General features: G+C 35.9%; 1 protein-coding gene across 14 annotated transcripts in view; it reads left to right on the forward strand.

Moving 5' to 3' along the window:
• The window catches only part of EPHA5 (EPH receptor A5), a 346,930-nt gene that overhangs the window by 294,196 nt on the left and 30,011 nt on the right, over positions 1-22,723 (forward strand). For all 14 annotated transcript variants that reach the window (XM_073237522.1, XM_037026646.2, XM_037026647.2 and 11 more), the window contains 4 exons: positions 970-1,037; positions 2,338-2,463; positions 3,230-3,415; positions 22,069-22,130. In XM_073237522.1, the coding sequence (XP_073093623.1) occupies positions 970-1,037; positions 2,338-2,463; positions 3,230-3,415; positions 22,069-22,130 (442 nt within the window). The remainder of the gene's footprint in view (positions 1-969; positions 1,038-2,337; positions 2,464-3,229; positions 3,416-22,068; positions 22,131-22,723) is intronic.

The raw sequence follows: 22,723 nt of genomic DNA on the forward strand, positions 1-22,723 counted from the left end.
AAGGCTTTAATCTTAAGGGACCAGTGCCATAGCAGCACAGGAAAAGAAGACAATAGATCAGCATTGAAGTAAGGGGAATATACCAATTTATTTTTCAGTTCTATTGAGTTTGAAAGCTAGTAGAATGCCCCGATAAAATAAATCTGTGAGGAATAAGAGTATAAGTCACAAAAGAATTAACCCAGAGGGATAGAGGCATTAATTAAATTGATGGATATGGAGAGATTGGTGGTAGGGAACCAGAGAGGTTCATGGAGAGAACCTGTGGAAATGTCCATGGAAACAAAAGGAGGAGCAAGCAGCCTCAGAAAAACAGTGCTTAGGGATTTCAGTTCATCATCAATGATTTAATACTAAGATAAAGTCATGTGGTGAATATGTCATTAATGAACCTTAAATGAGAAATTTTTGTCAGTAATAATTGTAGGTTGCAAGGACTTATTAATTATTAAGTAGCTGGGAAAAAAACAAGAGGGACGAAAACTTGGGGTGTGGAGGTGGGATTAGGAGAGCTGCAGGTTGCAGTGAATTTGGCAGTGATCTGAGTGGACATGGCAGGGAAGGAGCCAGGGGAACGACTGAAGACTTCAAAACAATAAAATAAAACAAAAGGGTAGAATAAGATGCTATGGTAAGAGACATATTTGGGGCAGTTCATTTTGGAAAGAGGCCTTGGAGGTAGCAAAAAATAGTAAAAGAGGAGAAAAACTGTCTGGAGTATACTGTTGGTGGGGAGAAGTTAAAAATCAGGTTTGGGTGGCTTCAGACCTCTCAGTGATCTCTGGGCAGGGTTGGGGGATCCTGGCTAGGGAAATATGATTCATCCAAAAGGGGTACTGGTGTTATTTCACACTACCAGTGTGACAAGTAGTCAGGGCTGCAATCATTTCAACCGGCTTTAATGCTTCTGGGCTTGATGTGATTCAACATGAGGAGATGTAACTAATTGTAGCTTTTACTCTGTTCCAGGAGGTGTGGTTACAGCAAGGCAAAACAAGATCCAGAAGAGGAAAAGATGCACTTTCATAATGGGCATAGTAAGCAAATTGTAAAAAATCAAATGAGAACAAAATTCAGGAGGTTTTATTGTTATTTTTGTTACTTTTCAGATGAGAAGATTTGTAGTAACTGACCCAAACTCTCATGTTAGAAAACAGAAGTGTTCTGTTACATTCCCATAAAGTATATGAGCTCGAGGCATTGTCGACTGACTGCAGGCAATTGCTGAATGGCTTATTTAATTCTTTAAAGCATCCATTCATTATAATCACTAAAATAAAACTTTTTTGCTTATATAAAAAATTGTTACATCTCAAACCATATTTCTTGGCCAATTCTAATTCTAGCAACACAATCAGTATATATCATTAAATAACACCACAAGATTAAATAAATAAAACTTCTCAGTATTTTTTTCTTCTTTTCCTAGCTTATAGAAGGAATTTCTCTGAGCAGATGCTCTAGCAGCAGCATTAGTTCGAATGACTTGAGAAAGACTACCTCTTTGAGAGATACAGAAAATCAAGTTAATAACAAACAACTTTATCAATTAGCTTAAGTGAATTCTAATCGTGGTATTTCAATGTGTTCATTTGTCCATAAATAGTACACAATGATTTGATCTGCCACGTACATGGTTGGAAGAGTTTCTTTTGCTTTTACTACTCTGTCATCACCATAAAAGTCAAAATCATTAAGTCCATAATTCATGTGGCAAAGCACCGAGTCCATTTTCTTATTCTCTTGTTTAATGTGTTTTATCCTCCAGAAATCACTGTGATATTGGTAGCCTTTAATTGTGATGAAATTAAGGCTCAAAGAATATCAGAATCCTGTGCAAAGCCATTCCATAGCAGAGGAAGAGTGAGAAGTAGAACTTCTATTTCTTTTGACTTCTCTGTCAGTCTTACTGGACCAAAGCACCAGGAAATTTATTTTAAATTATATTCATAACACCAAAATTAATAATCTGTCATGACATTTTAAGTGACATACAGAATAACAAACCAATGTGTAAACCACTAGAATTTCATCATCCCGCTCAGTAAATGAAATTGTCTTGTTTTTTCTCTGAGAGTGGCTCTGAATATTATTGTTGAAAAATGTATCTACTCCAACATGTTGTCACACATGCATTTCTTGTACATGCCACAGTCCTTACTTCTAAAATTATAAAAATGAGATGGCTAGCTGTAGAAATGACTCCTATAACTCAGGAGAGGGTCTTGGCCACCTTTAGGAAATGGGGATTTAAGCTACAGTTGCATGTTAATAACGTTTATAATTTAACTCCTTTATCACAAGGACTTCTGTTTTGATGTACATTTATTTTTACAGTTAAACTGCCAGGAGTAAGAACTTATATTGATCCACACACCTACGAGGATCCCAATCAAGCAGTCCATGAATTTGCCAAGGAGATAGAAGCTTCATGCATCACCATTGAAAGAGTTATTGGAGCAGGTATGACAGTGTGTTTAACTCAGACTTTTAACTTGTGTTCGTATTATAGAATGTAATATGTCAATATTCTAATCTAACTCAAAATGCTTTTAATCTTTCATAATTGACTTGCTTTCAGAGTGGTTATAATTGATCATATTTTAATGCTACCCTCAGTGTAACTCATACTTAAACCAGCAAATGTCTGGCTTATAAAATATAAAAATAAACCAGGAAAGAATATATATATATATGTATATATATGTTCAAACATAGTATTTAATCAACTGCTATTTATCATATGTTCCATGTGTGTGTGTGTATATGTGTGTGTGTGTGTGTGTATATATATATACATTTGTAATGCCACAAAGTACTTACCCAGTTCCAGCACTCAATTGCTCTATTCATAGATCATCTCATCCTTAAGTTGTTTCCCCTTTGTCCTGCTATAAGCTTTCTCCTTTCTCATCGCATTAATGGTACTACTAAAGTAGAAAGAAAAGGAAAAAAGAAGTGATTGTCAGCCAGTTGCTTTAATTTCTTTTTTACATTCTGTTAAAGTTTTTGTAGGTGAGCTAGCTGAAACTAATAACCCCCAAAGTATTTTATGATCACCTATAGATGATTTTTCCTGATAAACCATTTATTTCTATCAACATTCATAATGAAGTTTGGATTTCCTATTTAACACAGTTTTGTTTAAATCTTAATATCCTAGTAAGTTTTAGTGTATATTAGATAAGGGTTTGAAATGAGTGTGTGTGTTTTCCATCTTTATCACAAGGTGAATTTGGTGAAGTTTGCAGTGGACGTTTGAAACTTCCAGGAAAAAGAGAATTACCTGTGGCCATCAAAACCCTGAAAGTAGGCTATACTGACAAGCAACGCAGAGATTTCCTGGGTGAAGCAAGTATCATGGGGCAGTTTGATCATCCTAACATCATTCACTTAGAAGGCGTCGTGACCAAAAGTAAGTACAATGGTAAATTCCTCATGCATGTGTGTACGGCATGAATACCTGAGTTTCTTCTGTAGGTTACTAATTTCAGGACAGAGAGAAAACTAGCCATAGTAGTATTATTAATAATTTCCCTATATTAATAATAATTGTCCTGTATTTTAGTAGCTTCATGTCAAAGCTGATATTCAATGGACTTCAATTTTTATATATTATTTCAAGCATATGTATTAACTTATACTATGACTTCAGTGCCAGAGAAAATGTATACAGAAAAAAAGAAGCATCACTATTTTTTTTTCCTGGCTCTTCTTTCACCTTTTATCCTAATGAAATATTAACTTCAAAGTTCTGATTGAGGCATTGAAGTTTAACATTTAATAGGATTACTCTAGCCATAGGTGCCCTGCCACCTTCTAAGCAATTTTTATAGCCAGATGTATTCCTTTTATTCATTTTTTAGTGCCATATTTTAATAGTTCTAGGGACAGCAACAGACTCAGAAGACCAGAAAACTCTTTGAGACTGATTGTTTTGTCAAAGTAAATCTAACTTTTATTCAGAAATATCTAGAATTTCACATCTCTTTTAAATTTGTATTAAAGCTTCTCAGTGTAAGGATTTCAAATAATTTTTCAGTCACCAGATAAAGGATTTTTTGTGGCACATAACTGAGGATTTAAAAAAAATTTTTTTTCTTTGCTATTCCCATGTATTCTCATTCCTTTCTTTATCCCTCTTCTTTACATATCACATACTAAATTATCTAAAAACTTTGGCAAAAAAATTTTCTTAGACTTTCTTTCTAGCATTTGCTCAACTTCCAGTTGCTACTAATCAAGTTTTAAATTATATATGATAAATGTGCATACCACCGATATGTATTCAATAAATACCCTCAAATCACTAAGTAATGTCAGTTGATTGCATAGCCATGTATACCACTTTTCTTTTAAATATAAAAAACAAAACAACAGCAACAATAAAAACACAACTTTTTCACAATAGGGACAAAAAAAAAACAAATAAAAATATTTACCCCACAAGTTAACTCCCAACTGATGATTCATTCTTAATTGATTACAGATGAGAATGGAAAAGCCCCTCTCCAGCCCTAGAAACAGACTCCAGCAAAACAATTTTTATGATTGGCTGAACTTTTGAATCAGCCTGTATTACAGGGAGATTGTTTTTTCTCCATATCTCAAATAGACACACATCTCCAGTAAGAATGCTCATAGGAAAATGTAGCATAGAAATAAAATAACCTGCAGGCACATAGATTATTTCAAAGCTTAGATGTGTTTCTTCCTCCAGTTGAGTACATGCCCACATGGTATCACACCTTGACAGCACCCAAAGAGGATACTGCTGGAGCAAAGATGGCATTCTGAAGTTTTATCAGAACAACTGAGTTCCTAAAGAACTGTGGGGGTCAGGGACAAGAGACAGCCATATGGGGGACAAGAAAAAAATGTTTTTCTGAACAGAATAAAAGGAATTAAAATATTTTACAAAAATAATACCCTATGATAAATGGGCAGGGTTATTTGAAATAAGAATATAATGTGAAGAACATGGCCACCAGTACTGTAAAATGAAATCAGAATTTGAAGGTGACTATATTCCATCTGAAGGGAAGGACCTTGAAAGGACATCATTGATAACATGTGGTGCTAGATTTTATAGGAACAAGAATCATAATAATGGGTGAGTAAAATTATTTCCTCTGCAAGAATGGTATTATCTAATATAAAAATGTAATTCTTAACAGTAGTCATAGTAATAGTAGTATGCAAATATACAATTAATTTCATGTCTGCATCTCATCTTTAGTATGACTGTGAAATTTAACTTCCTCAAATAAACTCTGACCAAGACCTCCCATTACCCAGGATAATTTAAAGCTCCATAGGCAGCCAGTCTACCCTCCATAATGGAGTAAGATGTAATGTTTAGAACAGTACCAGATCACTAATATTATCAGAGAAGACACTATTGTATAATTGTCAAGACTATGGACCATGGATCTAGCCACCCTACTTTAATTTTGGTTCTGCCATTAACTACGTGACTTTGTACAGTTAGTTAAATATTCAGAACTGTAGCTTTCTCATCAGTAATATGGGTAAGAATACTTCATGGTGATGTTGTAAAGGTGTCATGAATGAATACAAGTAAAATTTAGAATGGGCATGACACAGTAGGTACTTGATATATAGTTATTCTACCATTTATCTGTCTTCCTGTACTCTGAACACTACCATATCCATTTCATTTTAGTCCATTTTAATGTAGTTGATATTTTGTCCTGCACCATTGCCTCTTTCTCTGAAATGTGTACCCTCATATTCACTTCCTTTTCAATTCCTTCAAAACTCAAATCAAATTCCAATACTTCCATGAAACAATCCCTCAGCATTTTGCTCTGAGGTAATCTTTCTTTTGATTGCTGTGCATATGTAAGGATTTTTGCAACTGTCTGTAGTGATCCTTCATTTTTCCAAAACTCTTACTCAAATCTTCCATTTAATTTTGTCTCTTTTGCATATACTTTTTAGCTCCGTAGCTAGAAAAAAAAAACTTGCTCTTGAAGACACAGATGATGTATATTTATGTAAACCTATTACACCAAACCTAAACTAATTCATGGTCATCTTACTTGAACACTTCAAGCCTGACTTTCACACAAACATGGGGCAAATCATACCTTCATCATAATATTGTTATGCTGATTATATTAAGATATATTTGTGTATATTTGAGTGTGTGTTTTGAACAAAATTTCAGGTAATTATAGTAGTGAAAAAATTACTTATTTTAATCTGATTAAATGAAGACATCAGATACTAGTGGACACCACCTCAAAATTATTAGAATATTCACCTGCTTTTATAGACCCCTGCTATATCATAGAAGTTGTTTTCTATGAATGGGTCCTGACTGAAACAAACTAACGCAAACTTCTTATACTCAGACAACTAAATTTATTTCTTATCTAATCAAACATTATTTTTGATGTTGTTGCCATGAAACTACACATATAAGTAAAGCAGACTGTAAATATCTAAAATATTGCTTTGTCTTATTTCTTGTCGTGTGTGAATTGAAACTGTATTTCCCCTTAGTAAATGTAACTCTTGATGTTCAACTCGGAAAGTCTTCACCTTGTTTTTAATTTACCATGTTGCAACTCACTTTATTTGTGTCCTTAATTTCATGCTTTCTGATCTGATGTTAATTTATTCAGCAATTATTCTCAACCTGCAGCACACAGATAATGAGACATAAGTGCAACTCAATCTTGTGATTTTTCTGATTGAAGCTGAGGTCGGAGTCTGAAGGAGCATGTCTGTGGCTGGTGCCATCATGAACCTTCATCTTTCCTGTATCTCTGCCCTGCAGGCCAGGAACGTGGGCCCTCATTCAGATTCTGTTTGTGATTTGTTGTTAAACAGGACACATCATAAATAGTTATATATTCTAGAGGGGTTTCCTGAAAAATGATGTAAAAAAACCCACAGGTCCCAGCTTAATTGACTCATTCATAGTCTAAGATGCTTTAATGTAATATACACAATGCCAGCTTTTACTCTAGAGAGATTCAGAAATAAAATAAAAAGGGGAAAATTATAATTTCCCCACTACAGCATTCTTAGTTCTTTAAGGTTTAATTTTTTCCCACTGATGGAAATTACTATCAAAACAAACTAAAGGAGTATTTCTATGGAGTTTCAGAACTGTTCATAGTTACATTTCTTAATCTAAGATCATTTACAAATAAACTTAGTTCTCCTGTAAACTTAATAAATTTAAGCAAAAATATTAGAGGAACATTAGCTGAATCTCATGATATTTCTTTTCTTTCTATGTCTCAAAAGATAGCACAATGACGATTATTAAATTGTCAGATAATTCACTTATGTACATTTTTCAGTATCATTCAAAAATAATATTTCATTCTATTTTATGAAGTCACTTTCATTCTACAGGCCTTAATTATTTTTTACTCAGGGCTATTCTAACAATCTTCAAACTAGCTTTCTCATTTTGGTATTTTTCCCACCTGTGCCTACTGCATACGTATGATGTCCTCAGGTAGATTTCATTAAATCACTGCTTTCTTCTCACACTTCATCACCAAACAAGCAAACAAAGCAAGCAAAATACATATATTCTGATCTCTAACCTGATAGAATTTGGCCACATCTCCATATTCCATTTCCTTTCCAGAAAACTCTACCTAGTTCTTGTTCTGCTCCTTTAAGATACTTCATGCAGCCCTAGAATGTCCTCCCCAACTTTCCTCAGTGCTACTAGACCTTTACGTTTAATTCAAATGTGACTTTCTCCATGACATCAGTGTCATTTATCTTTATTTTTCCTTCTAGCCTCAGTATCTGCCTTGCATTGAATAGGCACGTGCACAGTAATGTTAAAGAGCTGAGCAAAGGAAAGCTTCCTAGTTCTTCATTAGAATAAAAGCTCCAAAGAGCATTTTGTTCTGCCCACCTGTTTGTTCCCAGATCAATATATGAAATGCTACACATGCTCAGCATGTGTATGTAGCATTTCATACATTTGTTGGGTGAATGAATTCTCAGCCAGAGACAGTCTGAAAAACTCCAGAGACATTTCTCTCTAGTTTGCCAATGCTATATATTATATCATGGTCATCGCTACCTGTTTTATCAGCCCTACTATACAATGAGCTTCTTGAAATTGAGATATGTTTATAGCCCCTCTGGTGTCCATCACAGGTCAGCACATTCACTAATTAAAAAAAACTAAACACATGAATGATATTAATAAGCAAATCACTAAGTTGTAGTTATATGAACATTTTAAATTAGAGTGATATATGTTATTTTTCTCTTTAAAAATTAAAATGTGATCTCCAACCTTATGTAATTTGGCCATATCTCCATATTCTACTATTTCCTTTCTAGAAAACTCTACCTAGTTCTTGTTCTGCTTGTCTGAGATACCCCATTAAAAATTTTATTCTATAAAACCATGGGTTTTTTAGGAGAAAAATGAAAATTCTTAGGAAGGGAAGGATATTACCTGAGAATCTTGTCATAGGATCTTGCATATAACAGTTATTACTACTAATAATCATTAACATTTCTTTAAGAACTTATTAAGCTTAATGCTCTTTATATATTTTCTCCTTTAATATGCACAGTAATGCTATCCTGTAGACATTAGTATTTGTTCTCATTTTACACAAAGGAAAAATTAACTTTAAAGAGGTTAAGTACTGTATCCAATATCATAAAACTAGCATAGGATAATGTCAGCTTTTAATACAGTTCTGTATGACTCCGAAACCCAAGCTCTTTAACACTGTACATTACTAACCTCATATTTCCTCATTCAGTATACAGTTGACATTTATTCAAAATGTATTAATTGATCACCTAATATATGCCTGACCCTACTAGTCCATGGGATACAGCAGAGATTATATGACTGAGTTCCTGCCTTTGTGGAGCTAACCGTTGAGTGAAGGAGACAGAAACTAAATGAACAAATACATTTTAAATATATTAAATAGAATAAAGCTAGGTGAAGAGACTAGAGATTGCTTCTTTTGAGAGTTGGTGGTTTCTATTTTACTTACAGAAAAGCCTCTCTGTAAGGCTTGAATAGGCCTTACAGATATCTGGGGGCACAGTTTTATAGAAAGACCATCAAGACTCAACTGAAACTTGTGTGAAATCCTCAAGAAATAGCAAAACTGCCAGCATTGCTTCAATGCAATAAATGAGAGGAGTCTGGTACAGCTTAACTTGAAGATATAGTAGGAGGATAGATAGTAAATTAACTTTGGTACCTACGACAACCATCCCTTAAACTGAACTTTGGAGCCTTTGGAGCCTAGATGTAATGAAATCTGACTCCTACATTCATAGCGTCAGTCAAGCTGCCTTTTTGCGTACGGATGGTAGGAGCCAATGTTTAAGCAGGATGCAGTAAGGAAGCTATCAACATTATTCTCATCTCATTACTGATTAGACCAGGGTTGTGTCATAACAAGAAGGAAAAAGGTAGTTGAATTCTATATATATTTTGAGGATTATCACAGTAAGACTTTTTGAGAGGTCAGTGCGGAATGTGAGAAAAGGAGAAGAGTCAATGACAATTGTAAATTATTTATCCTGAGTACTCTGAAGGAAAGAATTGTCTTTTATGAGGAAAAGTCTAGGGAGGAGCAAGACTGGTTGCTAATCAGTGGATAAGTTACATTTGAGTCCTATATGTGTCCACTTACAAAAGTGTGTGAAGTTGGATTGACTCTTAGTCCAAAGAAGTATAACTGAAAGTGTTTGAAGTATGAGTATGCTTGAATTTTACATCTTTCATTTCACAAGAGGAAACTAATTCTATAAGCCAGTGATAAACCATGATAGAAATAAACAAATTTAAAACTGAGGTAGAAATGTAAGTCAACTCATTAATTTGGTACTTGGTTTTCTTTGTTAGTACACAGAGAGAGGTTTAATAAATACAACATAAAATAATTATTAGATATTTACAGGTGCTCTTCCTGACAAAATCTAAGCCCTACTCATCTGAAAAAAATATATATATATTTATAGAAACAGAGATTTATTGGCCTACAGATTGACTATGTGTAAATTAAGCATTATGTTTTTAAAGTTACTTTGATTATTAATAAAACAAAGCTGTTAAATTCCTTAATTCTTAGACTCCCTACCTCCTCTGAAAAGTCCGTAATTTCTGGTTCCATAAGTAACTGTCCACCTTCACTAATGCCAGACTAATTCTAATTTGTTTTAAATTTGAGAAATGAACATCTGATGAAAAAGTTTATAGGAATGTAAATAATCTACAATAAAAGATGTTATGAAAAGTCTGGAATTTCTACTTATAGAGACATTTGTGGTGTTCATGCTCCTTTCTCAGGTAACCATATAGGCTTTTGATTTTACCATCTTTCCCCAAATCAAAATTATATAATTTCATAAATGATTTTTCCTAAAGTGTTAACCAACATATAAGGACCATAATGGAATCAAAATATCTGACTACCCTTTTAAGTTCTAGTTGCCCCCTATTTTGTTCTCCCCCATCCCCCTTTAGTAAGCATTATCTATTCCTACATCAAGTGCAAGATCCCATTTTCTGGTTGACCATTAACCATTAATAATTGAATCATGATGTTTGGGTTGTCCCAAGTTTCTCTTGGAGTAAAAATAATATTAATTTCAAATAGCTGGAAATGTTAGTATACTAAGTGGAACACAACCCAAATAAAATGGTATAGTGAAATAAAGCTGTTAAGTATATAAGTATAAGCACAGACCTACTTTTAATTATTTACAAGTCTTATAAATGTTTTTAAGAGAAGCCCAGTGCCAACTGTTCTTCAGTGATTTATGATGCTTGGAAATCAAATGTTCCTTTACAGTCCTAAATGGTATCGTGTGTTTATTGATGAGCTCATGTTTTCAGAAAAGCAAGTGGTATTGATGCAAATAAAAATAATAATCCCAGAATTAGTTGCATCCCCTATGATGTGGTTCTGTCTTTCTCAAAAATGTAACCTGCCTCTGAGGATGCTGCTGAAAGTCAAAATCTGTTTCAATAGATCTATCTGGGCACTGCGATTCTGCATTTCTAACAAGTTCCCAGGAGATGATGTTTCTGCTGCTTGTCAAGGACCATGCTCTGAAAAGCAAAGGCTAGATCAACATTCCCCAAAACTTGGTTTCACCAAACTTTGAGATATCTTATGGAAAGGACTGCATTCCCAGGAATGCCATATTCTCTCATCTCTTGGATTTTGTGATGGACAGTAGCACCAAAAAATCACATAGTAAGGAAAAAAACTTTTTTTTTTTACTGTGACAGAAAAAAAACCCTCCACATATTATGATATAGTATTCTTAATTAATTATAAGCACAATGTCATATAGCTGATCTGTAGAACTTTTTCATCCTGCATAACTGAAATCTAAACCCATTAAACAGCAACTCCTCCTTTTTCCCTCACCCCTGCCACTTGCAACCACCTTTCTGTTTTCTGTTTCTATAGGATTGACTACTTCAGAAACACCATATAAGTTGCATCCAAGGGCATTTCACTGTAGAACACTTCAGCATGCTTGGAGCATATATAAGTAATAGTCATATGGAAGAATACATTATGTGTTTAGAGAAGCTGAATTCATACCATATCTGCCTTCTGTGGTTGAATAGTTTGCCATGGCAAAGTCACATACCAAGCCTGTATTAACAGAAAAGAGTAAATATTTGTGGGAGTTTTAAAGTTTAAAATCTAAAATACGTGTTTTGCAATTATAAGCATGATAGTATGGAGAAGGAAAACAGCTTTTATAGTCAGTTGGACATAAATTTGATTCCCAACTTGGCTTCTTATATGACTTGCACTAGTCAATCCAAGTGATATATTGAATCTTTTAAGCCTCACTTTTCTTTCGTTGAAAAATGTCTTTGGTAATATCACGGCTGTAGAATTTTAATAAGGATTAAAAATAACATCATGCCTTGTAAAAAGTAGACACTCAATAAATTGTAGCTCTTTATGATTATCAATACCAAATAATAGAATATGAGTTTGTTGAATTCCACAAATAATGTGTTTCCATTACTACTTAGACTCTGCCTGGGCTAGGTTCTCAGTAAATAATATAAAGTAATATAAAAACTCTAGTCTCTGATTAAAGTCATGTTTTGACATGCTTTATGAGCTCTTTTTATATAGATTGTTGATAATATGCTTTCAAAATTATTGGCATATCTACTCTTTGTACTTCAAGCTGGATAATGGAAAATGATTTATACAGTTTTATTGAATTTACAAGGGTTAGAGAGGCCACATTAATTATTGCTATGTCATTTTTACAGGCTAGCAGGAGCTGAGACAAAACATAAGCCAAACTAAATATAATTAGCATTAAAATGATTCAAGCATGAAAATAATCAAATGGGTCCTCAAGTGTCTTATTCTTGTCAACAAAAGAAGATCATGCATGTTTGCAAACATTCATTGTAATTGTTTTCCCCCCATTTCCTGAAACATGAGGGGTGTTTTTATGGCCCTATAATATTACTCAGATAATGTTTTTGTTATTGACATTACAACCTTCACTGTCATGAATAATTAATCTGACTTTTAAACTAGGTGACGAAAGGTAAAAAAAAATCTTACAGGATGAATACCCAGTGCCCATTTCCCTAAAAATAATCATTTTTCTCTCCAAATGTATATTATTCAATGTAAGTAAGTTTTCTGACCAGTTCATTCTCTTTAGAGTATAATTTCTTTCTTTTAAGTTTAGTGAATTTGGATTGAACTTAAGAAACAAATATACTCTAGAAAAAGATGTTTTTACATGGGAATTCTATCCAATTCCTACGGAGTCAATCTTGGGCAAACAATAGTAAATATTTACCACTAACCTATAACTATAGGAAGAGAGCTCCCAAAATTAGAGTAGACAGAAAGAAGAACTTTTAGAAAAACAGAGCAGAAGGAAACAAAGTTTTGTAAGTAGAAACATAAGCAAGGTGCTGCAATTAAAAAGTATTTAGGGTAGAGTAGATAAGGGTAGATATAGATTAGGGTTTCCCTTTTAGGAAGAAGACATCTGCTCATGTTGTATGAGCTTGTAAGTGCCAATGAGGGAAAGCTAAGGCTGTTTACTGGATATACGCTGGAATTCAGTTCTTTTTTTTTGTTTTTTATTTTGGTATCATTAATCAACAATTACATGAAGAACATTATGTTTACTAGGCACCCCCCCTTCACCAAGTGCTCCCCACATATCCCTTCACAGTGACTGTCCATCTGCGTAGTAAGATGCTGTAAAATCACTACTTGTCTTCTCTGTTTTGGACAGCCCTCCCCGTGCCCCGCACGCACTATACATGATAATCATAAAGCCCTCTTTCTTTTTCCCTGCCCTTATCCCTCCCTTCCCACCCATCCTGCCCAGTCCCTTTCCCTTTGGTAACCATTAGTCCATTCTTGGGTTCTCTGATTCTGCTGCTGTTTTGTTCCTTCCATTTTTCTTTGTTCTTATACTCCACAGATGATTGAAAACATTTGGTACTTGTCTTTCTCTGCCTGGCTTATTTCACTGAGCATAATACCCTCTAGCTCCATTCATGTTGTTGCAAATGGTAGGATCTGTTTTTTTCTTATGGCTGAGTAATATTCCACTGTGTATATGTACCACATCTTCTTTATCCATTCATCTATGGATGGACATTTAGGTTGCTTCCATATCTTGGCTATTGTAAATAGTGCAGCAATAAACATAGGGGTGCATCTTTTTCAAACTGGAGTGCTCCATTCTTAGGGTAAATTCCTAGAAGTGGAATGCCTGGGTCAAATGGTATTTCTGTTTTGATCATTCTGAGGAACCTGCATACTGCTTTCCATAATGGTTGAACTAATTTACATTCCTACCAGCAGTGTAGGAGGGTTCCCCTTTCTCCACAGCCTTGCCAACATTTGTTGTTGTTTGTCTTTTCAATGATGGCAATCCTTACTGGTGAGAGATGATATCTCATTGTGGTTTTAATTTGCATTTTTCTGATGACGAGAGATGTGGAGCATCTTTTCATGTGCCTGTTGGCCATCTGGATTTCTTCTTTAGAGAACTGTCTATTCAGCTCCTCTGCCCATTTTTTAATTGGATTATTTGATTTTTGTTTGTTGAGGTGCATGAGCTCTTTATATATTTTGGATGTCAGCCCTTTATCGGATCTGTCATTTATGAATACATTCTCCTATACTGTAGGATATCTTTTTGTTCTATTGATGGTGTCCTTTGCTGTACAGAAGCTTTTTAGCTTGATATAGTCCCACTCATTCATTTTTCCCTTTGTTTCCCTTGCCCAGGGAGATATGTTCATGAAGAAGTCACTCATGTTTATGTCCATGAGATTTTTGCCTATGTTTTTTTCTAAGAGTTTTATGGTTTCATGACTTACATTCAGGTCTTTGATCCATTCTGAATTTACTTTTGTGTATGGGATTAGACAGTGATCCAGTTTCATTCTCTTACTTGTAGCTGTCCAGTTTTGCCAGCATCATCTGTTGAAGAGACTGTCATTTCCCCATTGTATCTCCATGGCTCCTTTATCATATATTAATTGGCCATATATGTTTGGGTTAATGTCTGGAGTCTCTATTCTGTTCCACTGGTCTGTGGCTTTGTTCTTGTGCCAGTACCAAATTGTCTTGATTACTGTGGCTTTGTAGTAGAGCTTGAAGTTGGGGAGCAAGATCCCCCCCATCCCCCCACTTTATTCTTCCTTCTCAGGATTGCTTTAGCTATTTGGGGTCTTTGGTGTTTCCATTTAAATTTTTGAACTATTTGTTCCAGTTTGTTGAAGAATGTTGTTGGTAATTTGATAGGAATTGCATCGAATCAGTATATTGCTTTGGGCAGGATGGCCATTTTGATGATATTAATTCTTCCTAGCCAAGAGCATGGGATAAGTTTCCATTTGTTAGTGACCACTTTAATTTCTCTTAAGAGTGTCTTGTAGTTTACAGGGTATAGGTCTTTCACTTCCTTGGTTAGGTTTATTCCTAGGTATTTTATTCTTTTTGATGCTATTGTGAACGGAATTGGTTTCCTGATTTCTCTTTCTATTAGTTCATTGTTAGTGTATAGGAAAGCTACAGATTTCTGTGTGTTAATTTTGTATCCTGCAACCATGCTGAATTCCGATATTAGTTCTAGTAGTTTTGCAGTGGAGTCTTTAGGGTTTTTTATGTACAATATCATGTCATCTGCAAATAGTGACAGTTTGACTTCTTCTTTACCAATCTGGATTCCTTGTATTTCTTTGTTTTGTCTGATTGCCAGGGCTAGGACCTCCAGTATCAGGTTGAATAACAGTGGGGAGAGTGGGCATCCCTGTCTAGTTCCTGATCTCAGAGGAAAAGCTTTCAGCCTCTCACTGTTCAGTATGATGTTAGCTGTGGGTTTATCATATTATGTTGAGGTACTTGCCCACTAATGCCCATTTTGTTGAGAGTGTTTATCATGAATGGATTTTGAATTTTGTCGAATGCTTTTTCAGCATCTCTGGAGATGATCATGTGGTTTTTGTCCTTTTTGTTGATGTGGTGGATGATGTTGATGCATTTTCGAATGTTGTACCATCCTTGCATCCCTTGGATGAATCCCACTTGGTCATGGTGTCTGATCCTCTTGATGTATTTTTGAATTCGGTTTGCTAATATTTTGTTGAGTTTTTTGCATCTACGTTCATCAGGGATATCAGTATGTAGTTTTCTTTTTAGGTGGGGTCTTTGCCTGGTTTTGGTATTAGGGTGATGTTGGTTTCATAGAAAGAGTTTGGGAGTATTCCCTCCTCTTCTATTTTTTGGAAAACTTTAAGGAGAATGGGTACTATCTTCTCTGTATGTCTGATAAAATTCCGTGGTAAATCCATGTGGCCCGGAGGTTTTGTTTTTGGGTAGTTTTTTGATTACCACTTTAATTTCATTGCTGGTAATTGGTCTTTATAGATTTTCCATTTCTTTCTGGTTCAGTCTTGGAAGGTTGTATTTTTCTAAAAAGTTGTCCATTTCTCCTAGGTTTCCCAGCCTGTTAGCATGTAAGTTTTGATAGTACTCTCTAATTATTCTTTGTATTTCTGTGGGGTCCATCATGATTTTTCCTTTCTCGTGTCTGATTCTGTTGATGTGTGTTGAGTCTCTTTTCCTCTTAATAAGTCTGGCTAGAGGCTTATCTATTTTGTTTATTTTCTCAAAGAACCAGCTCTTGGTTTCATTGATTTTTGCTATTGTTTTATTCTTCTCAATTTTATTTATTTCTTCTCTGATCTTGGTTATGTCCCTCCGTCTGATGACCTTACACCTCATTTATTCTTCTTTTTGCAATTTTGATAATTGTGACATTAGACTGTTCATTTGGGATTGTTCTTCCTTCTTTAAATATGCCTGGATTGCTATATACTTTCTTCTTAAGACTGTTTTTGCTGCATCCCACAGAAGTTGCATCTTTGTGTTGTTGTTGTCATTTGTTTCCATATATTGCTGGATCTCCATTTTGATTTGGCCATTGATCCATTGATTATTGTTAAGCCTCAATGTGCTTGTCAGCCTTTTTGCTTTCTTTGTACAATTTATTTCTAGTTTTATACCTTTGTGGTCTGAAAAGTTGGTTGGTAGAATTTCAATCTTTTGGAATTTACTGAGGCTCTTTCTGTGGCCAGTATGTGGTCTATTCTGGAGAATATTCCACGCACACTTGAGAAGAATGTGTATCCTGTTGCTTTTGGATGTAGAGTTCTGTATATGTCTATTAGGTCTATCTGTTCTAGTGTGTTGTTCAGTGCCTCTGTGTCCTTACTTATTTTTTGTCTGGTGGGTCTACCCTTTGGAGTGAGTGGTGTGTTAAAGTCTCCCAAAATGAATGCACTGCATTCTATTTCCTCCTTTAATTCTGTTAGTATTTGTTTCATATATATTGGTGTTCCTGTACTGGGTGCATATATGTTTATAATGGTTATATCCTCTTGTTGGACTGAGCCCTTTATCATTATGTAATGTCCTTCTTTATCTCTTGTTACTTTCTTTGTTTTGAAGTATATTTTGTCTGATACTGATATTGCAACACCTGCTTTTCTCTCTCTGTTGTTTGCATGAAATATCTTTTTCCATCCCTTGACTTTTAATCTGTGCATGTCTTTGGGTTTGACGTGAGTCTCTTGTAAGCAGCATATAGATGGGTCTTGCTTTTTTATCCATTCTATTACTCTGTGTCTTTTGATTGGTGCATTCAGTCCTTTTACATTTAGGGTGATTATTGAAAGATATGTACTTATTGCCATTGCAGGCTTTAGATTCGTGGTTACCAAAGGTTCAAGGTTAGCTTGTTTACTACCTTACTGTCTAACTTCATTCGCTTAGTGAGCTATTATAAACACAGTCTGATGATTATTTCTCTCCCTTCTTATTCCTCCTCCTTCATTCTTCATATGTTGGGTGTTTTATTCTGTGCTCTTTTTAGGAGTGCTCCCATCTAGAGCAGTCCCTCTAAGACAACCTGTAGAGGTGGTTTGTGGTATGCAAATTTCCTCAACTTTTGCTTATCTGGCAATTGTTTAATCCCTCCTTCATATTTAAATGATAATCATGCTGGATACAGTATCCTTGGTTCAAGGCCCTTCTGTTTCATTGCATTAAATATATCATGCCATTCTCTTCTGGCCTGTAAGGTTTCTGTTGAGAAGTCTGATGATAGCCTGATGGGTTTTCCTTTGTAGGTGACCATTTTTCTCTCGTTGCCTTTAATACTCTTTCCTTGTCCTTGATCTTTGCCATTTTAATTATTATGTGTCTTGGTGTTGTCCTCTTTGGGTCCCATCTCTTGGGAGTTCTGTGTGCCTCCATAGTCTGAGCAACTATTTCCTACCCCAGTTTGGGGAAGTTCTTAGCAATTATCTCTTCAAAGACACTTTCTATCCCTTTTTCTCTCTCTTCTTCTTCTGCTACCCCTATAATGCAGATATTGTTCCTTTTGGATTGGTCACACAGTTCTCTTAATATTGTTTCATTCCTGGAGATCCTTTTATCTCTCTCTACATCAGCTTCTATGTGTTCCTGTTCTCTGGTTTTTATTCCATCCATGGCCTCTTGCATGTTGTCCATTCTACTTATAAATCCTTCCAGGGTTTGTTTCACTTCTGTAATTACCCTCTGGACTTCATCCCTTAGCTCTTGCATATTTCTCTGCAGCTCTGTCAGCATGTTTATTATTTTTATTTTGAATTCTTCTTCAGGGAGACTGGTTAGGTCTGTCCCTGCAGATCCTCTCTCAGGTGTTGTCTGAACTATCTTGGACTAGACTAAATTTTTTTGCCTTTTCATGGTGATAGCTGTGGCTGTGGGTGTGTCAGCTGGAAGAAGAAAGTTCTTTCCTGCTTGCTGGATGCCTTGCCCTTCTTTGATGCTTGTGTTGATTACCTGCACTCCTGGACCAGCCACTGGGTCAGTCCCCTAAGCTGCTGTGGGGGGGTTCTCTGTCAGAACAGTGCAGATCCCTGCGGGGAGTGGCAGGCATGCCAGGTGTGCTCCTCCGTGATAGCGGCGTCCCTGCCGGGCAGCTGTTTATCAGCAGCGGCCATTGGGTCTGGCATGGGCGGCTGTACTTTGGACTGGGATTCTGGTCAGCTGCTGGGAGTGCTCCTGCTCCCTCTGGCTCTGCTGCAGGTGTGCGCAGGGCTCTCCTGTGCGGGCCTCTACCATGCTTCTCTGGCTCCACTGCCACCGGTGCCTGTAAGCTGCACCCGGGCTATTCAGTCGTCACCACTGCAGGCTCACACAAGCCTCTTCTGGTCCCCTCTGGAGCCATTGGCACATGCAATCTGCTCCTGGTCCCTTCTGGCAGTGATGCCCCCAGCACACCCTGCCACTGTCCTGCTACTGGGCCTGTGTGTCAGTGTCTGCGCCAGCTGGAGGAACGACTGGCAGGCTTCTTAGTGCTGTGAGGGGCTTCAGAGCTGCTCTGTCTCCCTGGGGTTTAGGGCGCTTAAGGTTCCCCGGGATTCCCAGCTGCTGGGTAAGTGTGCCAAGATGACTTTGTCCAGCTATGGGGTCCCTGTCTCTTTAAGACTTGCAGAAAGCACTCGCTTTTCTTTTGTCTCAGGGGCACTGCTTGCGGGGACCTACCCACAGGTTTTGCTTTTCCGTTTCTCTAATATTCAGCACCCCATGCACCTTGTGTCTGCACTCTGGGTGCAGATTTCTAGAGCTGGTTGTTTAGCAGTCCTGAGCTTTCACTCCCTCCCCGTTTCGACTCCTTTCTTCCCACCGGGTTCTGGGGTGGAGGAGAGTTCGAGTCCTGCCTGGCCACGGCTTTTATCTTACCCCCTTCATGTGATTTTGAGTTCTCACAGATGTAGATGTATCCTGGCTGTTGTACTGCATCCACTTGGGATTTAGTTCTTTTAATTCCAATTATACTATGACAACTCCCTCAATGGATTTCTGTAAGTGAAAATCTGGGTCAGAGTAAAAGAGCTACACATGGAAGGATTTCCTGAAATCCCAGGCTGATTCCAGAAAATATAGGTCTTCTTCTAATTTGACCAGGACTGGTGTTCAGCACGTTCATGCCCTTTTGGCTCCATTAACTCTAAATTTATTGAAATACTTCTATACTACACCGATAAAATGCTGATGCCAAGGTTACCCATGTGTCCTCTTTGTATGCCCACTCAGCTTCATCCCTGGGTGCTTTTCAATCCCCGAAATCAGGCAAATGAAGGGGTGATATCTGGTAGAGCAAGACTTTCCAAGCTACCCCAGTATTATGGCTGGTGTGACTACTGGAGTATAGGTACCTGTGCCAAAGCAGTGTTCAAATATTTTGGTTATTACCCTTGGGGAAATATATTGGTTCTAGACTTTGGGAAAAAAGTGGGGAAGGGAGGGGCTTTAACACTAATAAAATATGAGTGCTCTGAGATATGAGAATGGGGCCACAAGGGCCCAAAACAGAATCTTATCTTTTTTAGAGTTCATCTGAGGTCCAATAACATGGGTGTGGCAATATCGTTAGAATAAAGTTAAATTGGAAGCATTCTCTATTCATGAACTTAGATTACAATTATCCTAAGGAGAAAAAAATATCATCCTTTATGCTGTTTACTGTCACAGCCATTTACAAATGCAATATGAATCTTTTCTTTTTTCTTTTTTTTTTTAACCATGGTATTGTATTTCCAGTCAGTATTAAAATCAGTATTCCCCAGCTCATCTCCTGTCACTTCCTGATTTACAAAGCAGAAATCCAGGGCTCAAGTCATATTTGAACTTGATGGGTTCATTTATGACAAGGTGCCTTGGCACATGCCACCTCTTCTTCCTGGAATATGTCACCTCTCATTATACCAGTGACCCTTCAGTCTTCAAGGTGCAGATCAAATGCCATTTCCAGTGCATATTCTCTGCCTATGTGAAGTTTCATAGGCCACAGGAATGATTTTAGACAAATTCTTTTATAACTTTATAACTTTAAAAAGGAGAAGAGAAATGTGTCTGCCTTTGTAATATACTTCTCATATTCCATTAAAAGCATATTGATTCTAAATATTTTAAAAGAAGATGATTATCTGACTGAGAAATTAGATTGTCCTACCTTACTATTCTAAATAGTGAGGTTTAAGTGATCTTGAAATGAAAAATTCTCTTTCATATGTAATTATCTAACTTTCTACATATCTATTTATACTTCTAGATAATATATGAATAGATATGTGAGTTTTAATTCTATGAATTTAATTAATCACTTCTTAAGTAAAATAGAGATGTCCTTCTGGAGAATGCCACTAATTTAATTATAATGCATTTCCTGATTATGGAGACCTTGTTTCCTTTCATAATATAAAAAGTTAATTAATAGACATATAAGATAGCAATTTTGCTGTCAGAGGTCTCCTTTTACTTACCTCAAAATAGTTTTAATTAACCCAAATTTTATGTAGTATGCTTTTATTAAAGAGTAAAAGGATATGTTTCACAGTGTAGTAAGGTTAGTGTAGCATGACAAAACTAAGATATTTTCTCATATTACAAGGATTTTTGATTATGTATTGTTCACCTTGTGTCACAGACATCTTTTCTGTAAAGTACCATAATGTTATGGGGAATAAAATATGATTTATTCTCTTAGTCAACTACATCTAGCAAGGAAGTTAATCCACAAATTTGATTAAGTTTATAAAATAAGAAAACAGCACATTCCAACTGGTAGGCACTATGGATAACCATATGAAGAGGAAGATAATCATGATAACCCTATGAGGCAGATGTCATTAATAGCCTCATTTTATAGGTGAGAAAACGGAGGCATAGAGACAATAATTGGTTTTCCCAAGATCACTTTATTAGTAAGTGACTGGATTCAGCGTGCAGCAGTGTGGCTTCAGGGTCTGTCCAGCTAACCTCCAGGCTGCACTTCTAAACCAAACATTAAAGGAAGAGGACACTTTCTTTCAGAAGTGAGGACTGCAAGGGAAGTTTCCAGATAACAAGAGAAATTAGAACATGGTTTTAAAGAATGAAAAAATTTGGATTGATTGAGATGTAAGTGTGTGGCAGAAAGGGGACAGGAGGTAGCCTTGAGGAAAGAAATAGCAAGGACATAGAAATAAAGTTAGAAAAACACAACGTAAAATCATAGGATCATAAACAGGGTAGTTAAACCATATATGAGTTTTTTATTTAGAATTGTGAGAAAGATTTATGTATTCACAGTGCTTTTGGAGATACCATTATTTGGCAAGTTACCTAATCATCTTAGTAAAACAAAATTCATCCTTAAACTTATTTTGTGCATAAATCAATCCTGATATTGAAAATTACACATTTTTGCACATCTTAAATGTCAGTCTGTTATTATTCTTAGGATACCTTATTTTCACTGACCGCACCCAATCATACTAAGATATCTTCATGTCAAGAATTTACTGCCTACTCAAAGAAAACCTTTTTTTTTAAAGAATGTAAGTGATTGGATTCAACACGCAGCATCGAATAGTAGTAACAATCTCCAGGTAAACTTTTTCTGGATACAAATGCAACATTTGAAAGCTGCAATTCATACCCATTTTCTTTTCAGGTAAACCAGTGATGATAGTGACGGAGTATATGGAAAATGGCTCTTTAGATACATTTTTAAAGGTAAGATATCAGACAAATTTAGTTCTTCAAAGTGTTATTTATATATTGACTGTGGTGTTGAACTTGAAATTGAACCACTTTAAAGCTAAATGTTTACACACATAGAAAATTCTGGCGTCAGAATAATTACACTCCAAAAATGAACTTTGGTTTGAAAATTGTCCTTTCTAGCTAATTTACACAAATCCAAATTATATGTCCCTACAGTTTTATTTATGTATATTATGTATATGTTAATTTGCCCTAAAAATGGCAAATTAACATTCCTAAAAAATGGAAAAAAAGCAGAAGGAAGTAAAAAAGGAAGAAGAACAGAGAAAAGAAAGAAAAGGCAAGAGAAAAAGGTGCTTTTGCAAGTACCTAAGTTTCTCAGAGTACAGAGTATCAGACAGAGCAAGCAAAAAATATCTGCAAGGTCCTTGCTGATCATCTGTATCAAGGATGGGGTCAAACAGACTTACTCCCCATCTGAGCGCCAGCCACAGTGTGTGCCTGTGAAGTTTTCAATAGTGGTTATAGACAATGTTACCAATCTTGTCAGATCTTTAGGGTTTTAGGAAGAGAATATTTTTTATGTGCCAGTCTCCAAATCT

The sequence above is a fragment of the Manis javanica genome, chromosome 5 (assembly GCF_040802235.1).
Source record: "Manis javanica isolate MJ-LG chromosome 5, MJ_LKY, whole genome shotgun sequence".
Taxonomy (NCBI): Eukaryota; Metazoa; Chordata; class Mammalia; order Pholidota; family Manidae; genus Manis; species Manis javanica.